This window comes from Sclerotinia sclerotiorum, genomic scaffold (genome assembly GCF_000146945.2).
Source record: "Sclerotinia sclerotiorum 1980 UF-70 scaffold_28 genomic scaffold, whole genome shotgun sequence".
In the NCBI taxonomy this organism is placed as follows: Eukaryota; Fungi; Ascomycota; class Leotiomycetes; order Helotiales; family Sclerotiniaceae; genus Sclerotinia; species Sclerotinia sclerotiorum.
Genome location: NW_001820808.1, coordinates 216759 through 234736, shown reverse-complemented (window position 1 = coordinate 234736; position 17978 = coordinate 216759). Strand labels below are relative to the sequence as shown.

Genomic DNA, 17978 nt, shown 5'->3' with positions numbered 1-17978 from the left:
AATCGCTACGAGGACATCTTGTATTTGTCAGTACGAGCCATTTTATTTTCACTCGTGATCTCCGAGGATAAGGCGAGATAAATTGAGCTTAGATTGGATGATATGCGATCCAACATTAAATAAGTTGAGAAGCGAGCCCCGGCCGGTAGTGTTGATCATCGATGTAACCCGATATGCACAAACGTCGCTTGTTGATTCCACGTGATAACATATTCCTTGAGGAACTCCAGTGGGGCTGGGAGCAGAAGATTTTGTAATCATAACCTTTTGCCATAGCCACAAAGCTTGTTACATCTAGCCCCTATAATTATAACTAGAGAGAGCACCCGAGTCATCAGTGGGCAGGGTGGCTGGCGCCCCTTATACAGCGAGTTCGTGGAGTTCAATTATTAGAGAGGTATTTAGCATGTCGAGAAACTAGTTAACTTCTCGACTTCAAGGTGGAAGCGACCTTGGCATTTCATTCATACCAACGCTAAACATCTCTCACGAGTGGACGTAAGAAATGGAATTGCTTCATCATCAAATCTAGAATTCTCAAAAAGGGTAAAGTGTATTATGCATCCTAGTCATTTCTTTAAAGACAGATTTTTTAGTCTATCGAGAGAAAGATGACAAGCTAAATACCCCTGATTGGATCAGAACTATGTATTTCCCCGGGAAACTTTAATTCTCCCTCTTCCACACTTCCCTTATAGCTGGGGTAAGTGGACGACGTAGGCGTCGTCCGTTCTCTGGAGAAGAATCGTGGGATCATGTGACACTTACAAGAAAAAATTGTAGCATCACCCAAACAACAAACATGAAAATTCTAACGATATACGAACAAGCCACACAGGAGAATTCTATCTGCCGGCTCTTAAACATATATATTTCTATATAACGAAAAACGATGAGATCGTTGTATGCACACAATTTGAAGTTTATACGAGACAAGTCTACTAAACTCGTCCGAACCAATCATAACTATCAGACTCCTTGTTCAGGAAATCCCTCGAATCCACGTATTCGAATAACTCGCATCCATCGATATATCCTTGCTATAACAAACAGAGGTTTGATAAACGCCATCGAAAGAACATGTCATTCCTAAAACAAGTAAAGCAGGATGGTAAGTAAATAAATCAACAAAGTTAATGGAGGTACAAATGGTGCGCTCTGCAAGTCGATTTTAGGTATCGGTACACTCGAGAGTCGTCCAAGGTGAAGAGAGGATTAATAATCCCAAGATCCTATTACGATTGCTTTACCTGAGTTTTCAACCTCCCTCGTCATTGATTCTTCGACATTGAGAAGAAGCTGTGTTGTTCTTATAACCAATTCTGAGAAAGAAAAAAACCATTAGTAATCTCATCTTCAACCCTTTCAGATTGGACATACCTTCATATTGAAGCTTATAAAAGGCAGGAGCTTCCTCACCACGACGAAGCAAAATTGGTGCGGGTGCCTCTTCCCGCTTAAGGACTTTTAACCTTAATCCAATATGCTTTCCTGAGTCTACCCACAAGAGCCGCTTTTCACATTCCTCTGGAGTATCAATTTGCCTCTCGTTCGCGTCAACTCGATCAGACAGCCAGTCTCTAAATACTCGTATAACTCCCTCACCAAGGTTAACACAGCTTAAGAACAATCCTCGTTTTGGGCCAACTTTGACAATATTGGTGATGGTACAAAGTTGTGAGAAAAGCTCATGCGATTCGAGATCGACGTTGTGGGAGACAAGCTCTTCCTCAGATTTTGGTAAAAGGCCTGGTCTTGCAGCGCCTGCTGGATTCCGTGTCCATACCATTCTGTCTTCCGGTTGAACTGGTCTGAAGTGCGAATATAGACTGGACATCTTGCCTAATCTACCAGTATCATTGACATCATTGTATAGTTCTCCCTCTCCGACCACGTCATCACTCAGTCCATCTGTGCCAAGATAATCGCAGAAGAGATATGGAGTAATGAGCTTCGTGGAAGGATGAAAGCATTCGAGGACCAATTTGTGATCCTTTAAAGATGCCGCTGCGATAAGGCGATGATGTACGATTCGGATTATGAGATCATGGAAACGATGGCAGGTACATGCGAGAGGAAGGAGTTGACGGGTAGAAAAGAGTGAGAGAGCATTGATGAGGAGCTTTGACATTGTCAGCAAATCCACCCAGTCAGATGAAAAGTAATACTGACCTCATTGGGTAATGAAGCGATTCCAGTGAAACTATCCACCATTTTGTCGACTTTTGATATCAAATAGTATATAGAAAAACAAATGTATGAACTTGACTGATACAAAATTCACTTTGGAACAAACCTCAAGTCTTATATTCTTTAGATTTCCCGAATATTTCCAGGATATAATTTTCTGTGGAACTTGAGGACAGGAAGGTCCCGAATGAACATGAGATTCGTGGGTAAGTCGGATGATATTGAATCAGGAGTAATGCAGGCGGATGAAAGTTGGTAACCACCAAAACGATCTAGACTTTCTATTCTTTCCTATAAACTGCCCTGCACAATGTAAACCTTGAATGTAATGATTCCGGATGATATGATGGTGGATAGTCCTTTGCTTCAGCCCATGAGATGGAACGAAGCGAGTAAGGTTACCGTACCGTACGATATCAAAACCAGCAGACTCGGGTCTTGTTTGCTGCCAGCGATAGGTAACAGTGACTGTTGGGAATAGTGGCACTGTGCTGCGCTGTTGGAGTGAATGTACGAGTTACATGCCGGATAACTTCTCCTTATTCTTTATGGTCAAGGTGACGATGAGAATGAGGATGAGGACGAAGATGAAGATGAAGATGATGGACGAATTGATGATGTGTGATGTGATGAGATGTCAATTGATTCCCCTGCAGAGCCCCGCCCATTTCCATAGATAAGCTGATTCCGACGATGAGAGGTGTATTCTGAGGTCACGTGCATAGGTCCGACCTTAGATCCGCTTGACCCTAGATCCGCTTGACTCCGAAGTCAACCTTTCTTCCCCTTCACTCCGGATCCACAGTCACATACACCTTTTCTTTGACCATATTATTAAAATATCATTGGTACAAAGAATTAACTTTGCTATTCAAGTAAAATGTGGATTGTATTCAATACATCCCTTCTAACAAAGACTTCTTTGTGACACATTCCCTTGTGGGAGTGGTAGCTGTCACTCATCACGATATCATCAAACTTCATTTTGCAGAGTAGGTGGTTTGAAACCCGCACTCTCATTCTTAAGGTTATTGGAAGTCTCAAGTATCAGAACAGAGCCAGCGTCACTCCTACTCATGTCGTTTGCCTTGCTACTTGAGTAAATCTTGTGGCTATTAGTACTCGAAGGCTGCAGCTTGACCTAAAGCAGTTGAAACAAATTTACCTTCAAGGTTTCGCTCGCTAAGTTAGATAGATCGACGACTGTGGCGTGTTACTCGATCGGACTGCTTTCTTATCATTCCCTCAACATTCTCTGCTTTATGCCATCCTCTGTTATTACTTTCACTGTATGCACATCTACCATCTGCTCTAATTAGTCTATCCCTTCCACAATGCTTAGCATCCGACCCAGGTTCCCCTGTGGACTGAAAGTACTTGATGTTACGATGGTAACAACTGACTAATTAGGAGAGCTTGGGCCTTGTGCAAAAGCGATCAGATTTCATCGAATTAATATGTGATCTGGGTCACTTTAGGGTCGTATGCGCACGCACCGTCAGAAAACACGTGACTTGGAGCTTTTGGAGCTTAGGATCCAAAAGGATCCAAGTGTTACACCTGTTGCGATAGAATGTCACATGTTTTATGGTCATGTGACATACTAATCGTTTTGGACGTAACAGATAGCTAAAAGTATTCGACCTTCTTGATTATTCGATTCCATAATATATTGTTGATAAATCGCGTATTGAAGTTGAAAGATATAAATTGAGGTAAAAGTGGCCCGCTCGGTGATAACCATGTTATTATTAACGTGGTTTATCACCGAGTGGATCATATCACCGAGTGGATCACTTTCACCTCAACTTACCACTTTAAACTCGTATCATTCAACAACAATTGAATCAATTGATTAAAGCTATTAAGAATCTAATAATCTAGGATCTATTACACTGTTTTGACAAGTTCTTGCATTACGTTCTGTTTTTCCACACTTACTACAGCATCGATTAGAAGATGCTTCCTTATTAGAATTCCCCCCTTTTTGATGCTCGTCGTGTTGAATCTGAATATCAACCTCTTGTTGAGATAATATATCTGCAGCCTCTTGTTCAGTAAGTACTCCTTCTTGACGCAATTGAGTTTTTTTTGTATGTCGACGTTTGTTTAATGCTATATTTGCCTTTCGAAATGTACAAATCTCTGCATTTAAAAGTGTATTCTTATGAGCTAATCTCTTTGTATCTTTAGCTAGAGCTAGTACAGTCTCAAATATAGGTGTAGGAGAGCTTGATTGATGACGAGTTATTCGAGATTTTACTAAAGTTGATTGTGAAAGAGCTTCAGTTGGATTGTGAGAGGTTTGAGAGATCCATATATCTGGATCGAAAGGAGGAGGGGTAGGTGTATGAATTCGAATATCTACTTTCGAAAGTATAGCTTCAGGATTAAATGGTATTAGATCTGTTCCTTGGAATCCTGATTTCATATTCTGAGCTGTGATTGATTCTTGATATACAGCTTTGAAAGCTGCAAAGAATTCAACCTTCGATATATGGTTGATATGTGCCTTGATAAATTCATCAATTTGATCACTATATGTGTGAACGAAGTGAATGACTTCAATTCAATTACTACTGTAATAAAGAACTAAGCGAACGCGAAAGAGACTAGCTCTTTTAGTAAGTCTATATAAGACTTACCACTTTCAATATGTAGCTAGCTTTTTAGACAGAATACAATTAGACATACAGGACCTACATAATCCGTGGGTGCTACGTCTTCCGTATCCTTCTCGTACCAACAGTTATATTGGGTTTCTTGAGACCAGAAAGAGCATCAGATTGAATTGATTGATTCTCTAGCTAAGCAGTTAAGCTGCGAGTATATATTCAAAAAATGAAGGAATAAGGTTAGGTATTCAGCCTTCGGAATTAAAGTGCTTTGAAATCAAAATATTGAAAGCAAACAAACAGTATACCAAAAAGGAAAGAATGAATTAAAAGTTGAGTTTTGTTTGCTCCTTATATGCATCATGCAATATATATGCATATGCTGCCAAGATCCCAGGAGGTCAACAATACCCATCCAACATCAACATTCAATATTTGCCCTTTCTTCGATTCAGAGTATGCTTATTGAAGTGTTTCAACCATTCTAAACTTGTTTTATTGTTTGTCCATCTATTGGAAGTAGGTTTAATAGCCCAATCCGCAGGAAAATCGGTTTCGGTATATCAATTGGAAAGATGAACCTGTCCTTGAACCATTAGAAATGGGAGTATAGTTTCACTTTCCCTATTACCATATATAATCGCTGTAGTTTACTCTTTATTGTTTGATTGTATTGCCTTGCTTCTGCCATTTCGTTCAGCACTAGTTACAACCATTCCGGGATATATTATACCCATCATAAAGCCGGTTTCATCGAAATTGTAGAAATCGCAATCGAGAATACTATATTTTGCTCGCATATTCGATACCAATCGAAACCATTCTCTAATAAGCTTGAGATCTTCGCAGAGAGCTCTCTGAAAGTCATAAACACAACTAAAACACATCTTTAATACTGTATGACGCTTTACGAATCGATGAGCCTAAAGCTTTCCAACTTTCTTTGCACCTCTTGATTCAAGAATATAATTCGCCATATCTTCCACATCTTTAATTTTAGATAGAAACCCTCTATTATCCATATCAAGTATATATTGAAAAATCACCTCCTCTTCTAATTTTATAAGATTATAACAATTCGCTCGAGTTTCGACGCAGGGAGTAAAACCATTCATTCTGTGATTGAGTGTTGTATATGGTAAATTATATAGCTTAGCAGCTTTTCGAATACTGAGTTTTTTGTCTTTTTGAATAACCTCAATAGCTAAAAGTATTCGAGCTTCTTTATTATTCGATTGCATTTCAATTGATTGATAAAACACGTGTTGAAGTGGGAGATCAAGAATTGAGGTGGAAGTGATCCACTCGGTGATATGATCCACTCGGTGATAAACTGTTACAACGGCTATCTTCTATGCCGCGTCACATGACTAAACCAAGGTAACGTGATTAAAGTCACGTTATGGACCGCTGAGGAACGCTGGCTGTCCAGGAACGCTGGCTGTCCAGGAACGCTGGCTGTCCAGGAACGCTGGCTGTCCAGGAACGCTGGCTGTCCAGGAACGCTGGCTGTCCAGGAACGCTGGCTGTCCAGGAACGCTGGCTGTCCAGGAACGCTGGCTGTCCAGGAACGCTGGCTGTCCAGGACCGCTGCGCGGTCCTGACTAGCCATAGGCATGAAGGTCTATATAATCAAGATGGATTCCCTTTGTATAGAGCTTCGTGCTCAAGATCAATCATTTAGTATATCCTACTATTAGTTACGAATTGCATATCATTATTGTCATTACTTTAAGTCCCTGCTTGACGCCTAGTTATAAACCTACTTCGAGAGCCTAGAGCACTTCCACGTGATCTAGACGGCAAACCTCGTAACATAAACCACGTTATTATTATTATTATTATAAGTTGAGTTGAATGAGTTGAAAAGTGCCAAGTCAGATGTGCCTGAGGCTGGAAGACCATAATGCCAAGCTTTTTGTTAGATTTTCTGCAGGGGGTATTTTAGACGAATCATATTGCTAGGATCGAGTTTCTCATTTTCTCTGACCTATACCGGGTAAACCTCGCGTACAGCAAGATTTTGGTGTCGGCAAGCCGACAATCATGCCGTAGATTAGATTAACCCTACCTAAGAATGGGCTGCGGAAAATCAATCAACCGATGGATGATTGATTTCTCACCGTGATCGTGAACTTAAACAATTGCGACCGCGATGCCATACCAAATTCCCCAATCAAGTTGCTCAGAGTTAATTAATATATTGATATATCAACAAGAATGAATAATCGTAATGAAGTGATTATTTCACTTACCTCATTCCATCCTACTTATCGACATGTCAAACGAAAGGGTGTCATTTCAAATGGATGATGCCAGCATTCATTCAAGCCATACCGAACCTATGGACGATGCGAACACTGGCTCAAAGCATGTTGAATCTAGTGATAATTTCGGCGCTGATTCGAACCCAAATCATCTTGAATCTAAGGATGATGTTAGTATTCGTGTAAAGCAGCGCATCGAGACGAATTATGGTCAAGGGGGTTTTCATCCGGTACACCTCAACGATACCTTCAAGCATGATCGCTACAAGGTCATACACAAACTAGGACATGGAGGATTTGCGACCGTATGGCTTGCACGAGATATTAAGAGAGAAAGATATGTTGCTTTGAAAGTTCTCGCATCACGATTGTCAAGTGGTTCACCAGAAGTTTCCATATTACGCGCAATGAAAGATAGGTGAGTAATGTACCATAGGTTTTTACTCCAGTATTGTTAGGTCCTAGCCTCCAATTTAATACTTCGCATTCATCTTTCTGATAATTTTGCTTGTGCCTATGTCTTATGCCGTTGATCATTCATTGTGAAGCTGATATTTAAGCTCAAAATGGAATCTGGATTTATTCTACTTTCCAATGAAATTTTTACCTTGGTTTTTCTGCCCTTTGAAATCTATACATTGATTTACTAACACCGTTGTTTGATTAGTTCAGAGCATATTGGAAAGTCTCACGTCATGTCCTTGCTAGATCATTTTACCCACCGCGGCCCAAATGGAACTCATTTATGCCTTGTCTCAGAGGTTGGAGGCCCTAGCATCAAAGAGTTCAATGATTGTCCTGGTGAATACAAAGGAAGTCGTCGTTTGAAAGCATCTGTAGCCCGAGACGTTTGTTCGCAGGTTATAAATGGCTTGGATTACATTCATATTACCGGTATCGTTCATGGAGGTATGCAATTTACATAAGTCCTTTATTGATCCATTAGTTAATCATGGAATATAGATCTCACTCCTGCCAATATCTTATTACGGCTTGCCAATATCGATGAGTGGACCGAAGACCAAATCCACGAAAGATTAGGTGTCCCTCAAAAACAAGAGATTGATCGTTCCAGCTCTCAGCTCACAGCATCAGCATCTTCCTTCCCCGATTATGCAGTTGTCGCAATCAATATGAAGGAAGTGAATCCTATCTGGCTATCCGATAAAATCATTATAATTGATTTCGGTATCGGCTTTTTTCTAAAGAAGTCATCCTTAGACTTTGGTACCCCCAAAAGCTACTGCGCACCCGAGTTCTTGTTTGGAGGCCATCGAAGTATCGCTTCAGACGTCTGGGCTTTGGGATGCACAATATTCGAAATCCGTACGGGATCTCGATTGTTCAAATATAATGGCATCCCAACCAAGGATGAGATGTTGATAGCTACAGTGAAGCTTTTAGGAACTCTTCCTGATAAATGGTGGGCTGAATGGCGAGAAGGTCTGGAATGGTATAAAAAACAACCTGTAATCACTACAGCGATGAGGGTAGGGGATATACTTGAACAGATCTTGGAGACCGGTGCACATGACGGCGATGTTCCTGAACGAACCAAACGTAATATTGAAGCTTTGAATTGTATTAGAGACCTCAAGAAGAATTCTCTCAACAGCATTCCCGAGAGAACAGAAGAACTTGTACGGATTGCTGAGAATATGAGAACTAGCGAAGCAGGCGAGGTGCTGAGACTGGTACATAGTTCTGGCCAACGACAATCTGCTTCTGGTTCCTTGGAGGATATAAAAGTTTCGGGATCATCCTCAGACCCAAAAGGTTCTGGCTCCAAGAGTTCGGAAGCCAAAAGTTCGGAAGCCAGAAGTTCTGAGGCCAAGAGTTCAGATGCTAAAAGCTCGGGGAAGACTCCATCCTCTGAGGGTGTCTCTACCGGCATGCCCGAAATAAAGACTGCTACAGTGTTCTCTGGAGTAGTCGAGGAGCCTAAAATCGAAGCTTCCGCAAATGCATCCGATTCTAAAGATGATGCGACTCGAGACATGGTAATTTCTTCCGATAAATATTTTTTACATTGTGGCCCTGCTCATCTTCATACTTTTCTCGAGCCTCCCGGCTTGAGAATATCCGTTGCCGAAGCCAAATCCTTCGAAGATTTACTACGAAAGTCTCTGAGATACTTGCCTGAAGAACGCAGCACTGCTTCGGAGTTAGCGAAACACATTTGGCTCTCTGGTATGTTTAATGAGACCGATCTAAAGCCAGCATCAAGCACAAGTCTCGCAATCTAATGGGACCCGTCTTGCTTTCAGTCTTGGTCACAAATTCGGAAATTCATTCATTTGAATTTGCAATATTGCCAACTTCGCAGGTTTTCCAATCCCAATATCACTTTATTGTTGATCAATTGTGCGGTTTTTTTGAGTAAAAAAAACTAGTGGTATAATTGGGGTTTTGGTGATTTTCTGGGTAGTGGTTGATATCATTGATGGAATTTAAGGTTCCATGGAAGAAATGGCGTTTTTCATGTTCTCTGTGTCATTTTGGTTTTCTCCATGCGCGGGTTTCCCGCCCTTCTAGTTTTTTATGGCCTTGGAATGGAGAAGCAATATCTGTGGAGTGCTTTCCTCAAAGGACAGAGGCTCATATTCTACTACTCGACACACAAATTGTTATCAAGTGGAAGACTTAGCCTATCTCAAGATATCATAGCGTGCGCATTGTCTACTGATATTCATGATTCTTTATTTCTACGAGCTTTGTTGTTCTCTCTATTGTGGCATGTCCATTTTTGGGGGGGCGGCGGGATATGTGCTCGGAATATTGTTTGATAAAAAGCAGGCGGACATTTGTCAAAGGGAGAAGTTGCCTATCCCAAAAAAGCTAGTATTATTTTTTTTGTTCAGTACGGAAGTGATTAGCTATACAAAACTTCAAGAGAATTTTCTTGTGCATTTTGACTCTTATGCACCGTTTAAGGATTCTCAAACTTTGCCCTATGCATATACAATGGGTAGTAGCGACATCTGCCATCTGTCATCGAATGTGTGAAGATACATCATGAATTCTGCCTCAACGAAAAGTACTGCCACATGCAAGTCAGAACTATTACTTGATATATATCCCTTTGTTCTGATCCATTCTAGATGCATATGATTTTCCTTACTAGTTACATTATGGTCATGACCCAACTCACAGGCTTAGTCTGTACAAGTAAATTGACATGAACACTGAGGGATCTTATATTAGTTAATCTAGGCATATTCTAAACTTTGTCATTCATCACCAATCTCCTTAATTCTCATTCTGATTTTGGAAGTACTGAAAGATGCATAGAGTAATCATTTGTAGGCGTATAATTTCTTTATGGGGGATCAAAATCCGTGGCACGGAGCGTCGTGGAGGTTAGAATCAAATGGACTTGTTGAATGTACGGGTAAATTTTGTGGCAGTCTTATGAACCATGGAGGAATCAATTGGTCTGCTCCATTTCCGCATGTGAACACGGCCTTAGAAAGCCATGGTATGGAATCAACAAATGACTTTTCCAATAGAGGCTTTTCCCCTCTCGCAACCCCAATCTCTACCACTGCTTGCTTAACTACTCCTAGCATCTAGATACCAATAAAGTAGCTAGAAATCCCTCACCCTTTTAGTGTATCAACTCAAAAATCAAGTCTCGATTGCTCGCACATTCCACACTTTGAAATACCTGCAGAATGCACCCCCGATGCCAAGATTTCCGAGGAGATGCAGTGCAAAAAGGGACTTTTGTGCGACACGGGACCGGGACGACCCCGCGTTTTTGCGGCATCATCACGCGTCATTACAATATATTCTCGCATTTAGATGACCTTACCATTGTCTTACTCGATAATTCTCCGTGGGGGACGATTTCGTGTTCTCCGGAGCAACCTCGTGTTCCACGGGAGAAATACTCTCCATAATTCCCTCTCAGTGGTCGAAAGAATTAAGACCCGAAGAAACGAATCAACTCTGTACGTAATATTGGAAATACGGGCGTTAATTCTCATGTCGATACACTTAGTTAATCGCGATCTTGACGGCTTGCCGAGGAATTTTGTGGTTGCCACTGCAAGAATGACAATGCTTTGACGCCCATACCACTTGAGTTGATTCGGACATTGGATATGTCATGCAGATTTCTATTCCGAGTGCCATGATGCGGGATTTATCACTTTTATGTTACTCAAACATGAGTCATCGTAATTGGTAATGTTGTGCTCTTACATGCTTTTCGCGTTTTCGGATCTCGTGAGGGTCTGAAGACGTGTGTATGCGGCCAATGACGTTGGCTATTGGTCGCTAGTTGTCCTCTCCCTGATTTGCATGTATTTTGAGTTAAGGGGTCAAGGAAGAAATATCTGGTCGTCAATATTGAACGCAAGTTGATGGAAGTGATCAATATGATAGAAGTGTGATCTTACGAAAGTTATGCGTTGTAGCTTTTGACGATCAATACTACAAATACGTATAGATACATTAAAAATAGTTGATATTTATATACTATGCTGCTTGAATACTAATATACGGGTAGATATCCAGTGATTTCAATCTGCGAAGAGAGCGTTTAACCAGGTCGGATAGAAAATCTTTGAAATTAGAGTCTTCCAGTCAAAAGATAGGGCGATGTCAGAGTGTTAGTTTTACTTCGATTAATCACCACTAGTTAGTCCTGTTCACACACATATTCCATGTTAATTCAAAATATCTATTCCATGCTGAAAGACACCCTGGCAAGCCGCCGGTGAGCTCACTCTAGATTATAAGAATTCTGGAATCTACTCACCGCACAGTGTAACGTTTTTCACCTAAAACCTTGGTTTATTCACTTTTTCAAACCCCTGTTAAATCTTCAAATAAAATGGAAAACTTTTTTTGTTTTGAATGAAATGAAATATAATCAATTGAAATTTATAAAAAAAATTAATTGATTTATTTTTAATAACTTTTATTAAGAAATTATATAAAATTGAAAACAAAAATCATAAAATTTTCGAAATTTTCGTTTATTTTGTGTGGAAAAAGCGTTACAGAATAGAAATTTTGAAATTTTATAATTTTAAATAGTTATAACTTTTGAACAAAAATAGTTAAAAATAAATTGTAAAATTTTTCAAAATCCTTCTATATTTAATTATTATATTTGAAGATTTCAATTGTTTTGATATATTATTCGAAAAGTTATTTAATATTTAATTTTATATGAGAAATTGTGGTTTTTGCAGGGATTTTGTCACAAAATGTCATAGTGTGCGGTGAGTAGATTCCAGAATTCTTACCACTGAGTTCATGAATAAACATGAATAAAATCATAAATATCATGAATTCACAGTTCTGAAAAAATCTTCAAAGCCAAGATGAGTACTTGATGTTGAAGATTCAGGAAAATTCCACAAGTTCGGGAGGTGTTGACGAAAGGGGTAGGTGGTCAGTGGTGGTATATTCGCTTAAGTTGTTAATGGCATAGAAACGAAAGCATCGTGAACCATGGTAGAACCAGAAAATTTATACTCAATTGATATCCTGGGATAATATTGCGAAAATAGTTCAAAACGCTTTTGCTGTCAGTTTTAATGGGGCTCTGAATACAAATCTTTTGTGATTGATGCTCTTTGCAACTTATATGGCGATTTACAAGATTGAGAAATTGAGTCGATATACAGCACCCCTCCCTCCACTTATATTAGCCGATATATATTTTCAGACCAAAAACAACCAAATTACATAGTTTTCATTTGAATATTTTAATACAATAAAAAAATCAATAATTAGATTCCTTTTGAATTATAAAAGAAATGTAATTTAAGACTATTGTTAAAAGGAATGACCTTACACAGGGGAATAGTGGGAAGCTGATAGGGCAGAACTGAGACTATATTGGTCTTGTATATGTCACACTCAAGAATACTGGGTAAAGTATCTTGTATTAGAAAATACTAAGCTAAGGAGAAAAGAAGAAGGAAAACAAGAGTAGAGAGTTTTCCTATGATTAAATACAAACGGGGCATGCCACGTGACCCGGAGGTGTGAGGCGTCACAGTATATAAATCACACATTATCTAAGTTCTACGGAAGTACGAAGCTCTTCTACAGAGAGCTTCTCAATCTAGTCCTAATAGGACTAGTGCCCTGTGCACGTGCTACGCAGGAACCATTCATTTTAATATTATTTTTATTGTTATAATTATATTTTTTATTTATTTATAAAATAAGATCTAACTGATATTTATATTTATATTTTAATTTAATTCTATATTCAAAAAAATATATATATATATATAATTATTACCTCTCTATTCTCAAAATTTAATTTTCTTTAAAATATTATTCTTTAACTCTTTAACTCTTTAACTGTTTAACTCTTTAACTCTTTAACTCTTTAACTCTTTAACTCTTTAACTCTTTAACTCTTTAACTCTTTAACTCTTTAACTCTTTAACTCTTTAACTCTTTAACTCTTTAACTCTTTAACTCTTTAACTCGCTCGCTCGCTCGATCGCTTAAATCAATTGAATTCAATTTCAAATTTCAATTTCAAATTTCAATTTCAAATTTCAATTTCAAATTTCAATTTCAAATTTCAATTTCAAATAAAATCATTTAACCCCAAGTTAAACTCCATATTATGTCTTATCTTTCCCATCCCACCCCATCCCTATTTACTAACCCAATCCAACAAGCAAAAACTCAACTTAAGCTACCTATGTAGGTAAGAAAAAGATCTAAGAAAAGAATTTGCTCCAAGCATCCAAGACCAGACAAGGTAAAACAAGCTATGCCAATGCCAATGCCAATGCTACGCTCGCTAGCTCACTCATAATTTCAAATCCATATTTCCCCACTTCCTCACCCCCTCACTTCCATCCCTCACCACTCAACCGCCCAACCATTCTCATCCAAAAACTCCTCAATAGCATGTCTCAAACCCAGATTCGGTCTCAAATCACTCGGGAGGAGGGGTTCCCTCGTTAGCGGATCCGTCATGCTTCTTTCGAGATGTTGAAGGATACTTATGCGTTCATATGATTGACCTGTTTTAGTCTGGGTTTTTATTAGTTTGAGATGGAAGATGGAAGATATAAGAAAAATGATACATGGATGAAGTATGAGATTGTGGGAAATGGGGAGGATGGTAAAAAACATACCGTGACGGGATCACTCATGACATTAAAACTTATTCCATCGATAGCCCAATCGGGCATTTCTCTCCTCCTCCCATCTTTTCCTTGTGTTTCAACTAATCTGAATACCCTCTCTACTTCTTCAATCTTTCTCTTCCATTCTTCTGTGATGTCCTCACCATTAATCAAAGACCCATTCACATTCACATCCACATCTATATCATCACTCACACCCCTTCTACCCGCCTCCCTCCTCATCAATCCCACCACCTCCCCACACAAATCCCCACGTTCCCTCCTCCTCTTCTCCTCCCTCGCCTCCCACCCCTCCTTCCTACATCTGAAACCCAACTCCAATATATTCGGTAAACTCTTCCCACTCCCAATCAAACCCTTTCCACCAATTGGCATATCCTTCACACAATATTCCCTCGCTTTTTCCACTGCTTGAAGCGCATTTTCATATTCGTGCATGGCGTGGTAGGCTTGTGCGATGGTGAAGTGGGCCTTCATGCATACGCTGTTTACAGGGGATGAGGAAACGATGGTTATGGCTGATTTGGAAGAGGCGATTGCTTCGGGGTAGCGGGCGAGTTTTAGGAGGGCTTTGGAGTGGTTTGTGTGTAGGATGGGATTTAGAGGGTCGAGGGATATACTAGGTTTGAATGTTAGATGGATACAGTAATCATACCAGAGTTGATATGGACAATATAGTTGAGAAGAGGAGTGCTCAAGAGAGTAAGTGGTAAGAGGGATCGAAATTGCGCAAGACAAAGAGAATAAATCAAGAAGATAAACTAACGCTTTACTATACAACTGTTCCGCAGCCTCATAATTTCCCGATTGAAAGTGATCATTTCCCCTTTTCTTGAATTCCAGAGCTTTTTGAGGATCCTGAGGAAGATCGGATCCTGCCATGATGCCAGCTCACAATGTTGGTAATTTGGACCGATGAAGAGTTTGAGAGTTTGAAAGTCTGCGAACAAAATAGTGCAGATTATGGAACGATTAGCACCCGGCCGCGACGTTTGTTTACAACTGAGATGTTTGTAACTATAGATTCTTTGTTCCTCTATCCGTTGTGTTTGAAATGTGTAATCTCAGCCTCGTCTCACAAGAGGTTTGTACTATGTTGAGAATATCGTGGAAATTTATCCCGCCGTATATTAGGATATTAGAGAATTGTGTTATTAGAAAATATTGAGTAGGAATGGTTCAGAAAAGAAAGTGATTGTGTACAGTGAGTTGTTGACATGTATTGAATATTATTGGAGATGATAAATGTCAGCCTCGCGATAGGATTGGAAATGGATTGGTAATTCTGAATTTGGAAGCTTCGAGAACTTCGAGAATAGCAGTGTTATGAACTTTTAGAGTTTCCAAGTCATAAAATTGTGTCTTACATGATTCTAAACGATACATGTTACATGGGTAGTAAATGGAGATATGAGGATACTGGGATGAGTGTGAATGTGAAGTTTATTTCATATAATCTCTTTTGTACAGGCTGGTATTTTGTCTCCCATGCACTTTTTGTCTTCACTCCATCCTCTCTACCCAAGAAACAGTTGCAAAAACACTAGAAAGGCTAGAAAAACAGTGTTAGTTGATGAATGAGTAAATGGTGTGTGGCTGGTGTGGAGTTTTATATTGTATTCAAGAACTCGGTTCCATAAAAGGGGATTTTGAAAGAAAGCAACCAATCTACACTAGTGGCATTGGGTCTTTCGGATTGAACAGCAATTCCAAAGTCCAACAGATTTGTCACTCCATGGAATCTCATTCCAAGCTAAAAGTCCGATATCGATTCCAATGATGTAGCATAAAGAGAAGTAAACGTACATTGTCTGATGCAGGAATTTCCCTTCTCCACCGGTCACCGATGATTGGAATTTTCTGTTTAATCATGAGTCATAGTACCGTCAGATAGCTAATGTGCCAACTTACAACCATGATATCGTTTCGTACTTTAGGGATGTCGGAGAAGAAGAAGAGAGCGAAGAATCCGGCTGAAGCACCAAATCCTGCTAGAGTAAGGCCACTGCATGCCATTATTAGCTAGGTTCATAACTCAAATCTGCCATCCTGAGGATTGATAGATCCCCCAATGTAGATGTGTAGTATCGTATTCCTGATTTATGGACGGCTCATGTAGCGCGCCCAACCAAAGAAAATCTACCTACACTCTAGTGGCTGTTTTTGGAGTCCATCCAGCCAAGTTTGGTTGAATCTTATATCTATTGGGCCAATCAATATTTCATTCCTTCCATGAGAATTGCGCATCGTACTTGGGTCCATAGGGAGACTTGTATGTAGAGTAAGAGACAGGTCCCTTTCCCACGTTTGTGACACCTGTGGAAGGATGGTACTGTAATCGCAAATCTCGTTAGTGAAATGTGCCAAACAACTGCCAACTGTAAGAGATACTTACATCGCCCATTTTGAAGAGGAGGATGCGTAGATGGTGGATATATGGTAGTCTTGAAGTTGAGGATATGTTCTTGACTGAGAATGTTTATCGGGGTTGGTCGGAAGAATTATTCTTGCCTCAGGCATTATTACATAATCAACATCAATTTTGTGGTCTTAGGTCGTTGATTTCGAGTCCTCGAGAACAGCCTTTCGAATTCCACTACATTGATAATAAGAACACGCTGGGAAAAGGTGTTATTTTACGTATTCTCATTTTTATCGAATTCAACGACCGTATAGAGGAAATGAAAAGACGATTATATTATATTCCACATATAAAATTTCTTTCTAAGTAGGTTACATGAACAGATTCTTGTCGGTCTGCTGCGAGCTCTCTCCCCTATTCAAACAAGCGATTTCTTTACATTAGTTTGTTTCCAATCAAATTTATATTATTTTGTACCTCTGCTCGAAAAATATCCCTGCTGCCGGAGCCGAAATCTCTTGATGATGCACTCCTATATACTGGTGATATCATTGATATCACTTTCTTTTCATCTCATTGTCCTTCTCACGGACGTTCTTTTCCTTGGATATAACCACAAGCGAGGAATTTCCATTCAAAGCATTTGAGCACCAGATATTGAATGAAACTGTCTAGAGACACGATGAAATAAGTAAGATTTACAATAAGTCCTTACATCTACTCAGGATCTAGAATCGGGTTAGACAGAACAAAAGAGATGACATAATCTCGATCGAGATACCTGAACTGGATGATTATTATTCATATCTTCATGTGATGATGCTTCATGAAAATTATTCGGACGTGATCGTTGATCTCTCACAAGACTTGTGAACACCGGAAAATCCTAAAGCAAGCCTTTCGTCCGATAAATGGCTCTTTGCGTCTTTACCCCTTCTCCATCCCCATTCGCATTCCCATCCACGTCTTGTCCCGAGGAGCTTATTACTCCATGTACGAAAAGGTTGTCCCGATATGCAAACTTCAAACTTCAAAGGAAAAAAGTTCTGCATTGGTGGATCCGAATTGTGTATATATTCAAATTTGAAGGATTTCATTGGTTGACATGGATTTTACTCCGTACACTTTTTCCCCGTGCTTGGGTCCATCAGTCCGATACTTGATGAAGGGGGTTCTTTTGTTCAACAAGTGCATTGTTCTTCCTTTCACGAACCTACGACCATGTTGTAAGATAACTTGGAACGGTCCTTTGTTGAGTCCGTGAGTGATATCATTATCATTCTAATTCTCATTCTCATCATATGAGCTGAAGTACAGAACAGAGTATACACTGATTGATATTTTAACAGAAATATAATTATAAGATATATTTACACCAATATTTTGGTGTTACTTCATCTTTTTAATT

At 39.5% G+C, this 17978-nt stretch overlaps 8 protein-coding genes across 8 annotated transcripts; 2 read left to right on the top strand and 6 right to left on the bottom strand.

The window, feature by feature from the left end:
* Positions 1-1215: 1215 nt before the first annotated feature.
* Positions 1216-2214, bottom strand: SS1G_13981 (hypothetical protein; the record flags this gene model as incomplete). Its single annotated transcript, XM_001585071.1, has 3 exons — positions 1216-1322; positions 1381-2122; positions 2173-2214. The coding sequence occupies 3 exons, from the start codon at positions 2212-2214 to the stop codon at positions 1216-1218; spliced, it is 891 nt and encodes a 296-aa protein (XP_001585121.1).
* A 949-nt stretch (positions 2215-3163) lies between these two features.
* SS1G_13980 (predicted protein) lies at positions 3164-3934 on the bottom strand (the record flags this gene model as incomplete). The annotated part of the gene is made up of 3 exons (XM_001585070.1): positions 3164-3281; positions 3568-3588; positions 3795-3934. The coding sequence occupies 3 exons, from the start codon at positions 3932-3934 to the stop codon at positions 3164-3166; spliced, it is 279 nt and encodes a 92-aa protein (XP_001585120.1).
* A 1521-nt stretch (positions 3935-5455) lies between these two features.
* On the bottom strand, positions 5456-5692 carry SS1G_13979 (hypothetical protein; the record flags this gene model as incomplete). The annotated part of the gene is made up of 1 exon (XM_001585069.1): positions 5456-5692. One exon carries the CDS (start codon positions 5690-5692, stop codon positions 5456-5458), a length of 237 nt encoding a protein of 78 aa, XP_001585119.1.
* Positions 5693-7083: 1391 nt separating this feature from the next.
* Positions 7084-9318, top strand: SS1G_13978 (hypothetical protein; the record flags this gene model as incomplete). Its single annotated transcript, XM_001585068.1, has 3 exons — positions 7084-7490; positions 7740-7981; positions 8036-9318. The coding sequence occupies 3 exons, from the start codon at positions 7084-7086 to the stop codon at positions 9316-9318; spliced, it is 1932 nt and encodes a 643-aa protein (XP_001585118.1).
* Positions 9319-10203: 885 nt separating this feature from the next.
* Positions 10204-10876, top strand: SS1G_13977 (predicted protein; the record flags this gene model as incomplete). The annotated part of the gene is made up of 3 exons (XM_001585067.1): positions 10204-10230; positions 10379-10550; positions 10746-10876. The coding sequence occupies 3 exons, from the start codon at positions 10204-10206 to the stop codon at positions 10874-10876; spliced, it is 330 nt and encodes a 109-aa protein (XP_001585117.1).
* A 3042-nt stretch (positions 10877-13918) lies between these two features.
* On the bottom strand, positions 13919-15090 carry SS1G_13976 (hypothetical protein; the record flags this gene model as incomplete). The annotated part of the gene is made up of 3 exons (XM_001585066.1): positions 13919-14092; positions 14197-14827; positions 14975-15090. 3 exons carry the CDS (start codon positions 15088-15090, stop codon positions 13919-13921), a joined length of 921 nt encoding a protein of 306 aa, XP_001585116.1.
* A 505-nt stretch (positions 15091-15595) lies between these two features.
* On the bottom strand, positions 15596-16612 carry SS1G_13975 (predicted protein; the record flags this gene model as incomplete). Its single annotated transcript, XM_001585065.1, has 5 exons — positions 15596-15751; positions 16015-16068; positions 16120-16213; positions 16461-16540; positions 16604-16612. 5 exons carry the CDS (start codon positions 16610-16612, stop codon positions 15596-15598), a joined length of 393 nt encoding a protein of 130 aa, XP_001585115.1.
* Positions 16613-16941: 329 nt separating this feature from the next.
* SS1G_13974 (predicted protein) lies at positions 16942-17793 on the bottom strand (the record flags this gene model as incomplete). Its single annotated transcript, XM_001585064.1, has 3 exons — positions 16942-16984; positions 17132-17241; positions 17788-17793. 3 exons carry the CDS (start codon positions 17791-17793, stop codon positions 16942-16944), a joined length of 159 nt encoding a protein of 52 aa, XP_001585114.1.
* Positions 17794-17978: the final 185 nt, after the last annotated feature.